The 20912-nt window shown below is 44.0% G+C and overlaps 1 protein-coding gene across 1 annotated transcript in view; it reads left to right on the top strand.

The window, feature by feature from the left end:
* The window catches only part of EXD3 (exonuclease 3'-5' domain containing 3), a 439907-nt gene that overhangs the window by 392992 nt on the left and 26003 nt on the right, over positions 1 to 20912 (top strand). The window contains exon 21 of the mRNA XM_040324501.1: positions 12516 to 12612. Within this exon, the coding sequence (XP_040180435.1) occupies positions 12516 to 12612 (97 nt within the window). The remainder of the gene's footprint in view (positions 1 to 12515; positions 12613 to 20912) is intronic.

The raw sequence follows: 20912 nt of genomic DNA, 5'->3' as shown, positions 1-20912 counted from the left end.
ACACTGTTTGGGGGCAGGACTGTGGTCAGGATTTAAGAATTGCCCCATCATGGAAGGTTTATATGAGTAAACATGCCTATGCATTGGTGGCAATGTTGCCAACAGAGCCGATCCGCCCTATATGCTCACTATGCAAGCTGCGTAGGGCCCCACAAATTACTCAAGGCCCCGCCTCCCCCTCGTGGGTGCAGGGGCGGCACCGGTGGAATGGGAGTCCTCCCAGCGATCATGGAGGGGAAGAGTGAGAGAGAGCCTCCCAGGTGTTTAGAGCGCAGCACACGCAGGGAACACCGTGGTAGCAGTTTTCATTTCAGTTGCCGTTGTTCCCCGCCGCTCACTGTCAGATACAGCCCCTCCTCCTGGTCCTGGGACTTTGATAGACCGATCACCTGTCCAATCCAGGGGGCGGGGCTGTATAGACTTTGAGCGGCGGGAACAAGTCGGATCCCATGTTGCAGCAGTTTGAACCGAGCCATAACATCAAATGCAATTTTTTCCCATTAGAGCGGTCTTAACTGATGCTACCCAAGTAGTTCGGACTTTAGAAAAAGTTCCTGCGCTACTTTGGTCCAACTTGGGTGCAATTTCAGCCCTTGTATGTGCTCCTAAATAGCATCCAAGTCGGAAGGAAAAGTCGCAAAGTTGCGGACAAAGTCATACAACTTTGCCGTCACAGCAGTTTGAACCAAACCTAGAAGTAATAAAAGCTGTTACGTGGGTGGTCGATGGGGGTAATGCCCCTGTGCCAGTGGGATTAATAAATGCCCCTGCATCTGTGGTCAGTGGGAAAAAAACATGCCTCTGCTTCGGTAATCAATGGGAATAATAAGTGCCCCTGTGACTAGTCAGTCAGAGTAGTAAATGCCCCCTGCATCAGTGGTCATTGGGAGTAGTGCACCTGTGTCAGTAGTCAATTGGAGTAATAAATGCTCCTACAGTATGTCAGTGGAGTCATAAATGACCCAGCATTATTTCAGTAATAAATGACCCTACATCAGTGGTTATTAAGAGTTATAAATGCCCCAGTTTCTGTGGTTAGTGGGGGTAATAAGTGCCCCTGCATTGACAGTCTATAGGCACAATACATGCCTCATCGTTGGAGCATAGTAGGCTAATTAAACCCTCTTGCATTGGAGTCAGTGGGTGTAAAAAAGGAGGTCTTACCGCCTTGTAGGCTCGATTTCCTTTGCCGCGCCTAATGATGATGTCACAGTTGGGACTATTCAGGAACTCTGCCTATAGTACCTGTAATTTCTGAGTGCGAGAAAAAATTGCATTTCAGCACCTGGTACACACTGTTTCTATGCAAAGTGCTCACCCCGGCATGCAGTGGGAAAGCCGTCATGTATAATATTACCTAAGTGCATTAATGTCGCCACTCGGGTATTGTTTGTCATTTCAGCACTCCTTAACTGCCATTGCCGTGTGATAAATCTGGACCAGTGTGGTAGGATTATGTTCAAGAGAAGTTTTGGAAAGCAGGATGCTCCCTACAATGACCTTACACATAAACTGAAACTGGCCAAAAAAATAAAATATGGCCACTGCTGGCCCTCTAAAGCAGTGGTCATCAACTCTGTCCTGCAGGGCCCACTAACAGGCCAGGTTTTATGTATTACCTTGGGGAGATGCAGTCTAGAATACGGCAATCACTGAGGAGCAAATGATATCGGCTGTGATGTATTTCAGTTATCTTGCAAACCTGGCCTGTTAGTGGGCCCTGCTGGACAAGGTTGATGATCACTGCTCTAAAGTACATGAAGAAAGCTATAAAAAGTACATTTTAAGAAAGCTCGCTGTGCACATTGTTTTATAAAATCTGAAACCCATGTCTACAAGGCTTAGTTAGGCAACGGACAGTTGAGCCGCTATTTTACCGCCCTCTGATTGCCCAGCAGCAAGTTTATGTTTTTTGTACGGAAAAAGCTTTATTAAAACATTTGCATCCCTCCTGTATTGCATTGTATTGTTACTGTACTGTCTGCCCCCATGTTGTACAGCACTGCGCAAACTGTTGGCGCTATATATATCCTGAATAATAATAATTTGCAAAATTTACAAAAGAAAGACCGTGCGTTGCAGGACATTCAGTACAGTAGAGGGACAAGGTTAGGAATTAAACAAAAGTACAGTAACCAACAGATAACTGTTCAAATACTAGTCAAGGCACATACCCTGCCCAAAGTCACAGAAAACTCCCCCAGCGATCTGCCACTAACACGGACATTAAACACTCCCAGCAGCATGTTTAACCTGGGCAGCAACTATACAAGTACACATCATCACTGTCGCAGCGTGGTGAAAATGATACCAGCTGTTGCAATTAGCGGGGGTACCGCCTGACAAAGTTCGTAACATTTTCACCTTCTAAGTGCATGTGGCTATGCTGCAACCAAGAGCCAAGCGCTTATGGTTGCGGTATTGTATTCCTATTCAAAATCCCCCCCAAACAACCATTCAGGAGGTAGCAGTGTCACCTCTTGAATGCCTGGCAGCTGCTGTTCTACTGTCTTTGGAAAAACGATCCCCTACAGATCGCTTTGTAGAGGGCCAGAAAAGACTATGGTCTGTCTAAGAGCCCTCAGGGTTACGGCTTGTGTCTCCAGTAAGTTTCTATGTATTATTAAACTTGGTATCAAAACTATGGTATATTTTTTTTGGGGGGGGGGGGGCGCACGAGTTCTTGCTTTCCCCTTTTTCATTGTTGAATGTTTTTATTGCTGTCCATGTGATCGTTGCTCCCCCAAAGTTTTTAGTGGACGTGACTGACATGAAGTGAGGGGGCTCCCCAGTCGGAGGTCCAGATTGAAATAAAAACCTGACCTAAATGAATTTTTTTTTTTTTTCTCAAAAAAGGATGTTTATTGAATAGTATAATCATGCATGGTTACAAATATTGCATCAGTTTCATTTCTCCGTCTCTGAATTACATCCATGCATAAGCGTAAAATAATAAAATAACAAGAAGAACAATCCACACATAAACTTCTGGAATGCTACCTTCTCTGCCCACTAGACCAACTCATTGTACATAAAAGGCAGTGTATGAGTATCATCAAGCTCCCACATTCCTGGACCTACTCCATTATACATGGGGTGCTGTTCCCTGCCCTCTCCCTCCCCTGCAGAGTGCCCCAGATCCAGTCTTAAGTCCTTGCCCCTGACCTCTTACATTAGTAATCTGTCCAACACCAACTCGAGTGGAGCTAAACCCGGGGAATTTAGCCAGGGGGCCCACAACTTTTCAAACCTGCCCCACCTTTTCCTGTGCTGATATATGTATTTCTCTGCCTGTAGAGTGGATCCCATCTGGGCTATCCACTCTCCCAACCCTGGAGGCTCCGCGTTCTTCCAGTGCCTTAGGATTAGTTTGCGGGCCTGGAAAAGGGCCCTACCAACTGCCTTTTTGTGGTTATCCTCCAGCGGTATGTCTTCTATAATACCCAGTATACATACTTTAGGGGTTTGGGGTATTTGAATCATGAATACCCTGTTTAGTGTTGTGAGAACCCCCGTCCAGTATAGATGCAGCTTGGGACACCGCCACATTAAATGGATGAGGTCACCATGGTCCCTAGCACATCTAGGACAGTTGTCATCCTCAGTCAGCCCCATCTTACGCAATCTGGCCGGGGTAAAATGTACCCGTAGAACAATGTACAGTTGTGACAAACGGTGTGCTACGTTGAGCGAGGCTCCCTGTATGGCCAATAATGCTTCTTCCCATTGTTCCTCCTCAAAAACACCCACATCCCTTTCCCAGGAGTCCACCACCCTAGAGGGAAGGGCCGGCAGCACAGCTGTCAGTAGCATGGCATATGAGCTTGAGATGAAGCCCCTGAAGCTAGCTATCCCAGTCATAAAGTGGAAGATCGGGGCAGGGGACAGTGTCCAAGGGTTATTTCCAGCCTGGGCCCTGATGGCATGTCTCAACTGGAAGTAGGGAAAATACATGGTCTGGGGAAGATCAAACTTCTCTCGGAGCTCCGCAAAAGAAAGCAGGCGGCCCCCAGAGAAGATATGCACCAAGTGTGTAACCCCATACCTCCTCCACTGCTCACCACAGGTCAGGGACAGTAGTTCCTCGTAGTATCGGTTGTTCCAAATTGGACTGTGACCGGTAAACCCCTCTATGTTTTGTAATTGGCGGGTTTTATTCCAGACTTTCTGCATTAATGCATATGTAGGGAAAAGTTTATTGGACTTGGCACATTGCAACGACTCGAGACCAGTTACCATATTAGCCATGCCTGTCATGTGATTTACTATGTCGACCACCGGGTCTCCCCTTCCCTTACTCATAGCCCGAGCTATATGTTGTAGTTGTGATGCCAGGTAGTATACCCAGGGGTTTGGGAGAGCAAGCCCCCCCACCTCCTTTGGCTTTTGTAGTTGTTCTAGCTTAATCCTGGGGGGTTTATTAAGCCAGAGAAACGCTCTGAACAGGGAGTTAATAATTCTAAAAATCCTGAGAGGGATAACCATGGGGGTGTTGTGCAGAATATACAGCAACTGAGGCATAAATACCATCTTCGTGAGGTTCACTCTACCTACCAGGGACATTTTTAATTTTGACCATATCTTAATTTTGTCTCTAATCCTGCCTATCAAGGGAGTGAGATTTAGGGAGACATAATCGAGCGGTTGGGGGGTGACCCAGACGCCCAAGTATTTAAATTTAGTCGCCACCGGAATGTCACGCAGCGTACGATCCTGCGGATTCGACGCATCCAAAAACATAATTGCGGACTTAGTCCAATTTATCAATAGTCCCGAAAAGGACCCGAAGGTCTGAATCACCGACATTGCCTCCCGGAGAGAACCCAACGTATCTCCCAGTAGTAGCATGGTATCGTCCGCGTAGAGCATAATTTTTTCATGTATTAATCCGTACTGAAATCCCTTAATTAGGGGGTTAGAGCGCACCAGGGCCGCCAGCGGTTCTATGGCCACCGCAAATAGCAAGGGTGACAGAGGGCACCCCTGCCGAGTCCCCCTGTGTAGCGGGAAGGGAGGAGACACTCTGCCCTCCTCCCTAATAACCGCCAGAGGGGAGTCATACAGGAGGCACACCCATGATTGGAACACAGGCCCGAACCCGAATCTAGACAACGTCGCCCACAGGTACTGCCACTCAATGCTGTCGAATGCCTTGTGGGCATCTAGAGACAGCAATGCTCTATCCCCCCCATTATCCGCCGTCGATTGCATGTTTACAAATAGTCTCCTCAGGTTAATAGCTGTAGATCGTTCCGGTATGAACCCTGATTGGTCTGAGTGTATTATCGCCGAGATCACCTTATTCAGCCTTGTTGCCAAGACTTTTGCTAGTATTTTTATATCACTTTGTAAAAGTGAGATTGGCCTATAGGAACCAGGATCCAATGGATCCTTTCCCGGTTTAAGCAGGAGTACTATGCTTGCTTGTCTCATAGAGTCTGGAAGCCGCCGTGCCTCCCTGGCCGCGTTCAAAGTTTGAAGCAGCCTCGGGAGCACAACGCTCCCATATTGCTTGTATACTTCAACTGGTATGCCATCGTCCCCTGGCGCCTTAGTATTGGGGAAAGAATGGGTTGCCTCTATCATCTCCTCAATGGTAATGGGAGTCTCAAGGGACTCCGCCTGGGACTCCGTTAAACACGGTAGCTCTATCCCCTGCAGAAAGTCCTGAGTCTCCTCTCCAGTGTGTGTTTGCTTCGATTCATATAGACTGGCATAGAATCTGGTCAGTTCCCTCATTACCAGGTCGGGGGTGTTCACCAACCTACCTCCCTCAGTTCTAAGAGCTCCGATAGATGGGGACGTCTGTTGTGATTGAACTATTTTGGCTAAGAGCTTGCCCGTTTGCTCCCCCTCCTCATAGAACGCCATTTTTGAAAAAAAACGTTTTTTGTCAGCTCTAGAAGCGTCTAGTCTAGCCAATGCGTCCTGAGCCGCTATCCACGCCTCCCGGGAGCCCTCCCTCGAGTTAGCTATGTACTCCGCCTCCAAGCGCTTCACCATCTGTGCTACCTGGTCCCTTTGTTCGGTCGTGTTGTGTTTTATGGCGTTCACCTCAGCAATAAAAACTCCCCTCAAGTAGGCCTTAAAAGCATCCCAAGCAGTGTCTGTTGCAGGATGATCTGCATGTCTCTGCCAGTAAGCCACTATGTCCTTCTCAATTTTCTCATGAGAAGGGAAGAGGTTGAGCCAAAAGGCATTAAGCTTCCACGGTGCTCTGGGAAGAGTAGAAGGAGGTCTGACCCTCAGAAAAAGTAAAACGGGGGAATGATCCGAGACGCACCGGGGAAGGTAATGTATATCCTCAACATATTGTGTGGCAGACGCCGAGCACAGGCACAGGTCAATCCTAGATAAGGACATATGTGTCTTGGAGAAGCAAGAGAATTGCCTCTCGAGGGTTTTTTTTTTGTCTCCAGGGGTCTACCCAGCCCACCTCTTCCATAAACTTAGCCATGGCCGTTCTAGTCGTCCCCGGGGGTCCCCTCGGGGGGGGATGTCTGTCCAAATATGGATTCATTATCCCGTTAAAATCTCCCACTACCACTAGCGGGGTTCCAGGATGTGACAGCTGAAAAGCAAGGAGGGACCTCAGTATCTGCGGGCTGAATGGGGGAGGGACATATACTGCAGCCAGAATGAATGACAGTTGGTATACCCTACACAGCAGAAACACATATCTTCCCTCCTGATCAATCTTAGAATCCATACAGTGAAAATCCAGGGATTTGTGCATCAATACACTCACACCCCTTGAATGAGGTGTGAGTGAATTTTTTTTTTTTTTTTTTTTAATGGACCCCAATTCATGTAAAATTGAAAAAGTATTTGGCTGGATCAACACTATAAACCACCAAAGGACACAAAATAGTTGCATGCTACCCAGAATACCCCATTCGGCATGCCTGATCTAGATGAATCGTTTACAGTTGCAGTAAAATTACAACTCACAAGCTGTAGTATAATTATGTGTTCTGTAGGGAACTTAGGCCCCGTACACACGACCGGATCTATCCGCTGGGATTTATCCGCGGATCAGTTCCAGCAGTCATTTCTCCAGCCGACGGTTTTCAAGCGGATAAAAATTTCTTAGCATGCTAAGAAATCTATCCGCTGGAAACCTGTCTGTTGGACTGATGTGTCTGTACAGACTCACCGGATAAGTCCAAGCGATCCCCATCCCTCGCATGCGTCGAAGTATTTACCTTCCAGGGTCGCGCACGTCGCCGCGTCACGTCACCGCGTATGTTTTCCGCAGGGATTTTGATCTGATGGTGTGTACAGCCCATCAGATCAAAATCGGGAGCAGAAATGTCTGCTGGAAACGGATATCCTCTCGTCTGTACGAGGCCTTAGTGTGGAAGATCTAGAAGCTTCCAGTGAGGCTGTGGAGCTGGGGATCAGGAACTGTAATTTTGAGTTCTAGTAATACTATGAGTATATATTGGGCTACAGAAAGCAGAACCTAGAGTGAAAAGGTACCATTGCCATGCAATGTGGGGCTTCAAGGGATATAGAAAGCAACAAGCAAGTTTTTACCATTTGAAACTACTTGGCACATTTTCACTGCTTGCAGGGCGTTCACCTTAGCAAGCGCCTTGTTTGCTTACTGTCAAGGTGTCCCCTGGCCTTGCTGTGACACTGCTCACAGGTAACAGGGAGTAATGTTATTAATACTATGCCTGCACTATTAACTGTTTCATGATGAGAATTGCTCCATAGTGCTTGTTTTGTCGCATACCAACTCAATGTTTTCTGGTTCAGGTAAAGAAGGCTGATATCCGATTGGTTTCTATAAAAAAAAAAAACACTTTCTTTTTACCTTGCAGCCAGGGAACTAGCATTTGCAGGAGCAGCTAGTCTCCAATATATACATCAGTATAGACCAGCTACTAGTATACAGACGAGAATTGCACTGCATTCACAAATAATGTGTATAAACTTACTAGAAGCTTACTGCAACTGGCAGAATCCATTTAAATAATAGAAAAAGTAATAAAATGTACTGTAATCCAGTAACTGAGTCATGGTGGGGTTTTAGCTCTGTGATCTATTTCAGCATATTACTATATTTTCTTTCATGTATTTTTAGTTGTAGTCTTGCTTATAAAGGGCCCAGGTTTTAGATCTTTAGTCTTGCTCTAGCCAACAAATTAAATATTTTTTTTAATGAGGGGTATAAGAAAATCCTCAAGGCTACAAATCCCCTTTCCCTGGTCATTGCAGGCTTCTGCTCCGCCTATAAGTAGCCATGATCCATTTGCCAACACAGGCCTGAAATGTCACACCTGGAATTATATCTACAGATATGGTCATTACTCTTAAGCATTTAATCTTCTGCAGACGGGGCCGAAGTTCTCTTTCCCGTCCTTGCTATTGCTAATGAGAAGTTCACGCAGCTCAGTCCCCCAACGCACCCCCTGCCTTGTCATCCTTCCTCCCTCTTGTGTACCTTGTGCTGAAGAACCGGTTTTTCTTCTTGAGCCTTTTTGTTCCTCATCGGGCTGGATACATGTCCGTAGGGCCACCTCTCATTTCCACCTCTCACGCTTTTTATATCCGTAATACATTGCCAGAAAGCCATTTCTGTACCACTAGCCCAATCAGACAGCATGACACAGTCCAAACACAGTAAAAGTCCACGGTTACCATTTGTATCTTTTTTTTTTTTTTTTACCTGTTGCATATTTGTGGTTTATTTTTTTATTTTTTTTAAGTAGTGGGCCTATTACAATTCTTACGACACATTAATCTGTATGACACGAAAATTAATATTTCTGGTAAAAATAAAAAACTTTTGCTGTGAGTAACCCACAGCTCCTTGTGTGATTTTAAAAAACTAATCAAAGATCCCATTTTTACCAGTAGCATGGTCATTAAATGTCTGAAGCAGTCTTTTATTTTCTGTCCAACAGACCTGGTCTAGCATGCTTGCAGTGAGACTGAGGATCATCAAGGCACAACCATTGTGTATCACTACTACAGGAAGCAGACCCTGTATGTGTGAGGGGTAGATATAGCTGACCCCATGCACATGTATAAATTTGTACACTATATGGGTCTAAACAATAATACATAATAGCATTGTTCACATTTAAACTATCTCTTTTAGGATGTGGGTCACACTATTGCGAATTTGATGCGGGTTCTCTATAGAACCTGTTCACATATCTCTGCTCCGGTGCAAATTGGCACAGGAGTCCTGTGCGTCTTTTGGTGTGTTTCAGGTCCGAATTCAGCCTGAAATTGGATCTGAATCGGTGAACGGGGACGCACCAGACACCTGCTGTGAGCCGCATGCCAAGATGGTGTGAATCTAGCCTGACATGTATATATGAAAAAACATTTAAAAGACAATCAATGGAATTCATAAAGAGTGTCGCAGTTACTCCTTAGAATTCTGCCGCCCCTCTGGAAATTTCGGTGTGGGTGACAGATTCATGTACCTGTAAGAAATTGGTGCATGAATCCGTCTTATTAAATGGCACTGGGGCTGGGAGGATCCATACCAAAGACAACTCCGTCCCCAGTACATGTCCAGTCCCTTGCTAGCTAGGAGCATCAAGGCAAAGGATGGCATTTCCAGCCTCATGCAGCTGCAACCTGACAGCTGAGAGTAGACAAAGAGGCAGGGATGCTGGTGACATTGTAAAAAAGTAGACAAAATATTTTGGTAAAGACATTATTGCATCCCACCCCTTTGTTTACTTTCAGCTGCAGACCAGGGAATCTCCCAGCCAGCAGCTGAATGGGGCCAGAGATGAGGCATCAATTGTTATGATGCTGGTGCCCGCCAGGCTCATATCAACCAGGAAGCCCTATAAGGGAGTTTGTCTTATTCATGGCAGCTTTCCTGCGCAAAATGCCCCTCTCCAAGCACTGACGTCTCACTGTATACCAACTCAGAATTGGTCTTAATTACTGCCAGTAAGCTTATCTACAGTCTGGCACTAATTATTTTAGAATCTGTCACAGGTAAAGAAAACTACCTGAATCCGATTCACCTGTCCGAAAACTTTGCAAAACGATTGCAAGGCCTTCCTGAACAAGGCATAGGCGGTTTTAAATAATACCAACACAAAACTGGCATAATTCCTCTTTAAAGTATAACTAAAGGCAACATTTTTTTTTTTTTGCTTTGGATAGAGTAAAGATGCTTTCACATTTTTTTTTGCTGTCTGTGCCCCGTTTAAGGTATTTCCCCCTCTCTATTGGTCCTGTTTACCACTGTTATTGAAAGCGAAAGTAAAAGAAAATCCCACATTTTGGGTTGTCTCCAGAAAATAGAGGGGAAATCTTCCAATGGGGACACTAGTTGTGGTGACCTGGGGGTCCCCAAGGAACTCCCTTAATTTGCAGGGATTTCCTCTCACTTCCTGTTTGGCTATGGGACAGGAAGTGAAGGGAAATCTCTGCAATGGAACACAGATGGTGGAAAAAATCTGTCGGGTTATAACCCTCCCTTGCTCTATCCAACATGAAAGAAAAATGCACTGTTGTGATCCAGAAATTTGTAGCTGTAAAGTTCAGGTCTCGGCATACTTCTGCCGCATGCCACTGGCTAGAATTACTTCTCTTTGACAAGCGACACTGTAGGTTATGTAAAAAAAAATCTGTGGTTTAAAGCAAACCTATTACAAACTTGAGCCATTCAAGTTCAGCACAGCGATTCTAGGGCCATCTCTGTCCAAATTTTTTTGATCTTACTACCACAAAGGTCTAGGGAAAGCAAAATTGAAGTAAAAACACACTAAAGTGAATTTTAGGGCAAACAAATGCAGGAAACTACTCACATTTTTGGTAAAATATAATAGATAAGGCTGCACCAAGTAAATAGATACCCAACATGTCAAACCTTAAAGCTGAGTTCCACCCAAAAGTGGAATCTTCGGTTATTTGTCTCCTCCCCTCCTCAGTTGAAACATTTGGCACCTTTCTGTCCCCACTTCCATCAGCTCTCACCACAGTAAGGTACGTCAGAAGTTCGAACGTAACGTGTAATGCCATTAACGATGTAACGTGTATTGCAATCAACACTTTGGTGCTTGCATTTATGTGCATACGTGCGTATATGTGGGGTGGGGAGGCCTCAAAATTGGGGGGGGGGGGGATTTTCTGTGCTTGGGTGTAATTTGTTTATTTATCTTTTGCAAAACTTTTTTTTTTTTTTTAAAGAGACAAAAAGTCCCCTACGTGATGTTTTTTTATGCGACAGGTTCTCTTTAATGAATTATGCAGGGTCTAAAAGATCTTGCAATTCAATGCACATCACATTGCAAAACATCCTTAGCCGGGGACACGGAAAGGCTGATCCTGAAATGCTATCAGAGATGTCGCTTTTCGGGTCACAACACGAAGGGGAGAAGTGAGGAAGCGTATCTGCTCTTCTCCTTCCCCTCCAGCCGCCAGCACCCGCCATGTCGGTCCCAGGCCTGCAGATGGCAAAACGGAGCCCGGAAAGCGTGGCAGGGTGTGGTGGTGCGCCAGTACCCGGGGTGTGTGTGTGTGAGCGCTGCCGCCCAAATGCTTTCACCTGACAGGCAGGAGTCCGCCTGTCGGTTTTACACACAATCCTAGTGGCTACAGCCCCTGGATTGTGTGTGAAACCCCCCTGCCGTCAGGTCCATACGTCATACGGATTTAGCAATGAAAGGATTAAACTTTTATTTTTACATATATACTACTCCCATTTAGGGCTCTATAAATTCAAGGACAAATGCCCAAAATGCAGAATAACGGTTTTCTGGGCATACGTCCCTGAATGCATAGGACCCTAAACACGAGTACCACTTGGTACAGCGCTCAGCCCCATCCAGCAGCAGCGTATTTCAGCCTGCTATAGGCTTTGACAGGCTGTAGGCAGTGGGGCTAGTTACTGCCCTTGTGCCTTTCAAGTTCACTAAAACACCAGGATGGGATGTTATTGAGCTAAATGCCAACCGTGCAAGGGGCCTTAGTAGAATGCACTTTTTTGCATGGAATAGGTAATAAGGTTACCTTTTGGAATAATCCCCGAGTAGTCAGGAGCTCCAGTAAGCATAATTTTGGACGAAGTATCTAAGCAAGTCTGCAAAAAAGTTGGCCACCTGTCACCAGAACTAAAAAATATATTGGCATTGCTATTTGGCATGAAAGAGCTGTCACCGCACCTTATCGGAAGTGGCTAAACCCAAGTCCATTAATTTAATTTGGGTGTAGTAAATTTGATGAAGTTTTATTTGGATGACTCTTATCTCTTGAGTAGATTGGTGACTAAGTAGAAGTAATTTCAAATTCCTGCCAGTAGTCCTCTGCTACTCTGGAAATTGTGACAGGCCACTTGCTTTCATCTTCTTGGGGCCTATCTTTTCCAGTATACATTGCAACTATACTGTTGTACCTGGAGACTAGTTTGGTTATACAGTATACCATCCACATGGTTTATGGTCTGGATATGGGCTCACAAGTCTTTAGTTTGGAAAAAAACTAGAATATTTGCAGGTGGGTTACCGTTTGCTTTCTGCTTTTTTTTTCAGGTATGTAATTGTGACAAGTACATGCACATCTCCCAGGAACAAATGATGAGTTTAATGAAACTTCGGGAACATATAGAAGACTCCAAAGGGAAAGAAAGTAAGATCTTAAATGTTGTGTGTTGATCTGTTTATTAAATGTACATTTCCTTGAAATCCCAAAATATTTGATACATACCTCATAACTTTATGACCACTGACCGGTTAAGTGAATAACACTGATTATCTTGTTGCAATGGCATCTGAAAGTCAGTGGGATATACAAGTCAGCAAGTAAACATATTTTCCCTGAAGTTGATGTGTTGAAAGCAGAAAAAATGGGTTCTCATGCTGACTGGTGTCCTCAGCCAAAAGTGCCTATGATAGGCATGTGAGCATCAGAACTGAACTACTGAGCAATGGCAGAAGGTGGCCTTATCTGATGAATAATGTGTTCTTTTACATCATGTGGATGCCTGGGTACTTGTGTGTTGCTTACCAGGAGATGAGATGGCACCAGTACGGGAAGAAAGCAATGTGATGTTTTGGGTGATGTTCTGCTGGGAAACCTTGGATTCTGCCATTCATGTGGTATTACTTGACACATACCACCTACCTAAAAATGTTTGCTGACCAAGTACATGTCTTCATTGAAACCGTATTCAGTGATGACCGTGGCCTCTTTTTTCAGGATAATGTGCCCTGCCACACTGCAAAAATAATAAAAAAATGGTTTGAGGAACACAACGAGTTTGAGGTATTGACTCCAAATTCTTAAGATCTCCATCCAATTGAGTATCTGTGGAATGTGCTGGAAAAACAAGTTGAGGACACACCTCGCAAACTTATAGGACTTAAAGCGGAGGTTCACCCTCAAACTTAACTTTATAGCAATCATGTCTGCAGCCTTATAACATGCCTCTAGCATTGTCTTTTTTTTTTCTATCTGAACCCTTACCTGTCTTCAGCCTCACTGCCGGGTCTTCTTCCCTGCGGGGAGTGGGCGTGTCGCTCCTTTTCCCCGACGAGGCGTAATTGGAAGCTGTGCGCAAGGTCTCCTGGGAGTGACGTTTCAACACTCGCAGGAGACCATCCGAAATAGCTAGGCGTGTATTCTCGCGCTAGCTCGAGTGACACGAGAAGCGGGTCACATGACTTGCAAAGCGCGTCATGTGACTAGGAATCCAGGAAGTGTTTGCTTGTGGGATTCAAAATGCCCACAAGCAAGATGGAACAGCACAGGACTATTTTTTATAAGTTCTTCTTTTAGACGAAAACGGAGTGGACGGACATACGAGCGGCTAGCAGGTGAGTAGTACCTAGCTAGCTAGATTACCATGCTTTGCACATTACAAAAAAAAAAAGCAAAACCCGCGGAACCTTCGCTTTAAAGCAGAGGTTCACCCAAATAACATCTATATAAGACCACATTCTTTATACTTCTAACATGTACAGTAGACACTTTTTTTTTTTTTTTTTTTTAGGCTGTACATACCTTATTATCACTATTTTCAATCCGGCTTCCGGGTACTCACTCCCGCGGGAGTAGGCGTTTCTATGCTGTGCCGCAATGTAATCTAGGAGTTCGCCCAGATGATTGATGTCCTTCAGAAAAAGTTCCCCCCGGCAGATAAGGCCCCCCCCCCCTCCCGTATTGCGTAGGCGCGTCACGAGAGTCACAGAGTTTCCGAAAGTAGCCGAACATGTGGAGCTGTGAGTCGGCTCTATACGGCGCCTGCGCAGTCAGCTCTACACGGCGCCTAGTCGGTGCGCAGGCGCCGGGTAGAGCTAATTCGCGGCTCTACATGTTCAGCTACTTTCGGAAACTCAGTGACTCTTGTGACGTGCCTACGCAATACGGGGGGGGGGCCTTATCCCCCAGGGGGAACTTTTTCTGAAGGACAATAATCATCTGGGCAAACTCCCAGATTACATTGCCGCACAGCATAGAAACGCCTACTCCCGCAGGAGTGAGTACCGGGAAGCCCGATTGAAAATAGCGATAATAAGGTATGTACAGCCTAAAAAAAAAAAAAAAAAAAAGTGTCTACTGTACATGTTAGAAGTATAAAGAATTTGGTCTTATATAGATGTTGTTTGGGTGAACCTCCGCTTTAAAGGATCTTCTACTGACTGCTTGGTACCAGATACCACAGCATACCTTCAGAGGTCTAGTGGCATTTGTGCCTCGATGGGTCAGGGCTGTTTTGTTGGAAAAGGGTGGGTCATCGTAATCTTATGTCTGATCAGTGTATGTGCAGGAACACTAGACCCCTCTGTAATATATAATCCTCATTGGTGGCTTGGTTACAGAACACCTTATCCTGATGCTGACATGGTCATGGTTCCCAACTCGGCCTATAAGAATCAAGCTATGCATATGGCTGATCATTTATAAAACTTCCTGCTTCTCCTCCAGTTTGATTTTACAGAAGAGAAAATTTGGTAAAAGTCAGGCAGAGGTCAAATCACCCCCACGGAGGTTGAATTAAAAATGATCGGTAGAGTTGGCCTTTAATTTTCATTGAGGTTTTTAGAGACTACAATTTGGAATGGAAGTACTCCTTTTTTTCTTTTTTTTTTTTTTTGGTGCTCCAAGCGGTGAAATGAAAGAGTAGCCTTTGATTACACCTGTTTTGCGGTTTGGAGCCTGGCTCGGCTCTCTGTTTATCATGTCTCTGGATAAGTGTGAGGAAGCCAGGCATTTGCCTGCAGTAAAGGTGTGTCCTCACAGTGTCTCTCGCTCTCTCCAGTTTCCCATCCCACGGTCCCCCCACCTCCGCCTCCCCGCTCTTCACTTCCTTATTGTTCTGTCTGTTCTCACCAGCCAAGGTGAAAACAGGCAATTTCCTTCAAGAGTCACTAATGTGCAGCCTGAAAGGCAGATAAGACCTGTAATAAGGCTTGGCTTGACCTTCGATCTGCATTCAACATTTGTGTACTATGGAGTTTGACTGGCGAGATAAAGAAGATCTCCCAGAGTACAGACTATAGATAAAATTGGCAGTATAATAAATATTGTATTTTTGGTGAATTCACCATTAAAGTTGAGCCTTGTTTACACGATCAGAAAATCAGACGAAAAAAGCCGCTTTTGAGGCGATCGTAAAATAATCGGATTTTTAGTACACAGCTTTTGAGAGCAGGTTACTGTTCATCTGAAATTATCCGAAGGGACAAACATGAAAAAAAATTATTGTACGATACTAGATGATCATAAGATTTTTGGTTAATCATGCCAATTTTCATCCAAAATAAAAATCAGACGTGAAAGACTACGCATGCTCGGAAACAAAAGAATACAGTACAATACAACACTTCCGAAGTTGTATTCTGTCGTACGATAATTTTCGCAAGTCGAGTTACCTCTTCATTTTCTATATGAGATGATGCAAAAAAAACAAAACAATCATTTGTCCAATATTCTCATCGTGTGTACGAGGCTTTAAGTTTTATAATTTACTTAAAATTTTTTATGTCACTTTGTACTTGTTTGCTGTTAAATATTTTTACAATTCCCTTTCTTATACATGCTTAGCAGTCTTGCTAAATGACTGCTAAGACCAGCCAGACACATTAAGCGTTTGTTATCAGTTAGTCTGACTACACGAAAGCTGGCCATAGATGGATCGAAATTTGGCTAGTTCAGCAGGCTTTTTTTTGCCTGATCACTGCCAGTGGCTATAGCAGGTGGGGAAGGCTCCCTGCCAGCAGAGCACAATAGGGAGGGATTACCCCATCAACACTGACTGTGTGTTGATGGGGTATCAAGCAATTTTCTTTTCTTCAACCCGTGGTTGAAGGAAAGAAAAGTGCATAATGTATGGGCTGCCTAATCCTTTTTTTTTTTTTTTTTTTTCAGCAGGTTTGTGGAATCACTCCCACTGTGTTATTGCTTTCCCCACCATCAGGATACAATAATCGATGTTGCCGGCTATAGGTGATGGCACTGATCATTTGAGAAAAAACTGACAGGCTGGTTTTACACAAGTCGATCAAACAACTTGTGTACAATCAGCCAGCCCATGCATAGATCGAACTTTGGCCAGACCCTGTTGAACATGCCGAATTTAAATTTAAAGTGATTGTAATGGTAAAAAAATTTAAATAAAATAACAAGCATGTCTATACTTACCTGCTCTGTACAATGGAATTGCACAGAATGGCCACAAACCCACCTCTATTCGCCCCCATGGGAAGCTTGAGCTGCTCACACCCGATGCCCGCTGCTGACAGCGAGACTCGGCCCCGCTCCCTTGCCACTGGCTTTGATTGACAGCACTGGGAGTCAGTGTTTCCTGTTGCCCCAGCAAAGCCAGCAAGACCCAGAAGTGAGGGGAGAGAAGAGCACAGTGCTGGATCGATTGAGGGCTCGGGTAAGTAAAGGGGGGGTTGAGGGGGCAATGCTGACACTTAAACATTTTTTACCTTAATACAAGGAATGCATTAAAGGGGTTGTAAATTCCGAAGGTTTTTTATCTTAATTCATTCTATGCTTTGGTGCCCCCATAGCAAGCTGATTGCTATGGGGGCACTCAACAGGAGGGAGGGGCCAGGAGCACAGAAGTGGGACCCTAAAAGAGGAGGATATGGACTGCTCTTTGCAAATCCACTGCAACAGAGCAGGTAAGTAGAGCATGTTTTTTTTTTTTTTTTTTTATAGAAAAAAAAGACACTTTACAATCACTTAAAGGTAAAATTACCATTTACTATTCAGCATAAATCAGTAGGAAGCAAAACCTGCATATGTAATGAGGAAATATGACTGCCCTCCTATTCATAGGTATTTGTTAATTATACATTAAAAAAAAAAAGGTTTCTACTTGACACCAACATCGTTGGAAAGATTATTTCTGTTAAAGTGCACCAGTTATAAAAATGCACACAATCACTTGGCCACATGTTGGCATTACCAAAATCAAAGGATTTGGAAATTTGAGGAAACAGTACCTCTTTCTTGCCATGACTGTATAGAGTCCTTTGTTTTCAATCAGACAGACCCTGTTCGGTGGATGTGGGTCAGCAGGGCACATCCACACTGCAGCATTTCTATGCATTGCCTGCTTATATCAAGAGCAAATATGGCTGCCCACATGTCCACACGATTACAAACTATACACAGACGTGAGGTTTATAAACATATGAGATTTGTTTTACATTAGCTTACTCTTTCACATGTCTAAAGCCTAGTACACACAATGAGATTATCGGATGAACGATCGTCCATTTTTTTTGTTGGATGCTTGTCTCCATATCGAAAATGAGGGGTTTACTAAAGTACGAAAATTCTCTTATGGCAGAGTAAAAATTTGGAAGTGATGTAATGTGTTGTAGTGTACTTGTATTGTATTTTTGGCCCAAAACTGTACTAATTAAAGCGGAGGTTCCGCCGATCTTTTTTTTTTTAAAAGCCAGCAGCTACAAATACGGCAGCTGCTGACTTTTAAAAAATGTCCAGCACGCCCGCGATGTCGGCAGCTGAGGCTGAGCAATCGATCGGTCTTTTGCTGCTTCTGCCGCCATCCTCGGTGAGGGAATCGGGCAGTGAAGCCTGACGGCATGCGCGAGGATCGCGGCGCGCCGTCACTGGTCCCCCGCTTTCTCCTGGGAACAGTGTTTCCCAGAAGACAGCGGGGGGATGATGTGACGAGGTTGGATTCCCCATGGGAGTCAGAACCCGGAAGTGGTGCAAATACCTGTCTCAGACAGGTATCTGCACCCCCCTCCCCCTGAAAGGTGCCAAATGTGACACCGGAGGGGGGGAGAGATCCAAAAAGTGGAGGTTTACTTTTTGTTTGAACCTCCGCTTTAAGTGAAAATCCTATAATCTGATATCGTACGAGAAAAATGTTCATGTTTGTCCCTTCGGTAAATTTTGGACGACAGCTGTGTACTAACAATCAGATTATCGTACCATTGCTTTGAAATCTGTATTTTAAGTACAATATTTTGATCGTGTGTACGGGGCTTTAGGAACAATGAATGTTCACCTTTAGTCCAATTGCATTCACGTGTATATCTACAAATTGAGTAGCTCTTTTTTCAGACAGCTAAGCTTTAAATGGATTTACAAAGATGTGACAAAGGACTTTGTGATCTGCACTGTAAGTATGGTGTGTAACCATTTTATAAAAGCTTGAAACCGTTACCCCAAAAAGGAGGACTTGGCGAGCATGCCAAGTGTAAGGACCATTCTTATTGGGTGCTGAAAGTTGGCTTGATTCTGATTGGTTACTCCAGCAGCGCAGGTATTTTTTTTTTTTTTAGTTCTTATGTACGGGAAATTTCTTGCATTCTCCTTGACTGTGTTGTTTAACATTTTGGCTCCATTGATTAAATGATAATAATGTTTGCATCATATCCTCCTCTGCAACTCAAAACATTAATTGCAGAAATCGCCCTCTGTTTCTCAGGGTAGGCAGCACACTTGTTAGTTACATTCTAATCTTATCAAGTTCATGTAACAAAGCAAAATGAGTGTGGGATAATGTGTTTCCCCAGCTATTAATAATAATGTTTGGAGAAGCCATAGAAATTAGATTAAAGGAAGAAGTGTATTTCCTACAAGCCTTCGAGTCATATGCGGTTTTGGATTGACATGAGCCGTATGTGCTGATAGAATGTCGGAACCAGATAGACAGATGAATGTGAGGCACAGGTACATAAACATTTGGTACATTGTAATACAATTAACCCACAAAAATCCCCACTAAATGATTAAAGCAATTAGCCAGTTACATGGTGAGAACCGGACCATGGTAAACTCCAAGGACACTCCCCAGTACTGATATGGGGACCCAACACAGAAGTCCTTTAAGGGAAACCTGTATTGAAAGGAATGTGGAGACCACCAGCCAAGGCAGGGCTGTGCTAAAAATAGCTGTGTGTCTTGGCACCTTTCTCTACCGGTTTGGGCTACTTATGCTTGAAGGCAGGGCCGGTGCTACCACTAGGCAAACTAGGCAGCCGCCTAGGGCGCACTGCTGCCTAGGGGCACCCGAACACCGGTTTCTCTCCGCGTCTGCAGGCTGCAGCATGTAACTAACTCAGTCCCAGGCAGCTGCTCCATCCCACTGGTGGTGTAATTAGAGGCGCATCGCAGAACTGAAACCAGCGATAGAGGAAGCCGATGCTTCCTGTATAGTGCTGCCTACTGTCACATGGGTAGGGTAAAAGAGGGGGAGTCAGGGGTGGAGCCAATGGGGGGCAGCAAAATTAGATTTTGCCTAGGGTGTCAAAAAACCTTGCACCAGTCCTGCTTGAAGGTGTTGCTACGGGTTCTATTTAAATGATGCTTTTAATAAGGGCAATGGTTTAGGTTTCATACACACTGCAATAAAAATAAAAAAAGCTGCTTTTATTTCAGCTTGTACTTTTTCAGGCTCTTTTGCACGTTTTTATTAAAAGGTCACTAAAGGAATTTTTTTTATAGCTAAATAGCTTCCTTTACCTTACTGCAGTCCTGGTTTCATGTCCTCATTGTTCGTTTTTGCTCTGATGTTTCTGTAATTCTGCTCTGTTCTGGACACTTCCTGGTTGTCTGTTTCCCGAGGACCACAGTACTGGGAGCTTCTAGTTTCATTTTCCAAACCATCACTTCTCTATGGCTCTATACAGCACAGAGGCAGGATAACATGCAAAAACAAAACTGAAACTACAGGTACATTATATGATTGATTTTTATCTATTTTTAATTGTTTTTAAAAGGAATCAGTTAACTATTATGTCTCTATATCCTGTAAACAGTAATTTGAGCAAAAACATTTTTTATGTTTTCTAACTTCTTTGAGCTTTTTCATGCTCATTCATGCATTTTTGGGTACTTGGGCATCTTTTTTGTGCCAAAGCTCCTATCAAAATGAGTTTGTTTTCAATTTCTTTTTATTAAACTTTTCTTAAAATATATAACTTTTACATTTGTACAGGATTCACTTACAATATACATGGTTCACATAAATTATTCAATATACCGAATCTTGTTAAATACGAATTACTTTATCCTTAAAACACAATACCCTTCAACATTCATCTACCCCCATTTCCACCATCTTCCCCATGCACTCATCACATTACAAAAAAAAAAAAAGCACACTTCCTCTCTTCCCTCTTATTTTTCTATCATCTTCCATTTCTTTTGCCTATCCCTTGATCCTAGTTTTCCCTTTATATTCATATTTATATTTTTATATTTATATATATATATATATACCGTATTTGCCGGTGTATAAGACGACCGGGCGTATAAGACGACCCCCTAATTATATATTTGTTTAAGATTTTTTGCCAGTATTCACCGTATAAGACGACCCTTTCCGAGGCCCATATTCTTCTTACTTCTTGCTGGAGCTGGAGTCAATCACGGCGAGCGATGTATTCTATTAATGAATAGAAAGCCTGCTTGGATTGGCAGAGGCTGTAACA

The sequence above is a fragment of the Rana temporaria genome, chromosome 9 (genome assembly GCF_905171775.1).
Source record: "Rana temporaria chromosome 9, aRanTem1.1, whole genome shotgun sequence".
NCBI lineage: Eukaryota > Metazoa > Chordata > Amphibia > Anura > Ranidae > Rana > Rana temporaria.
This window is presented reverse-complemented; position numbering and strand designations above follow the sequence as displayed.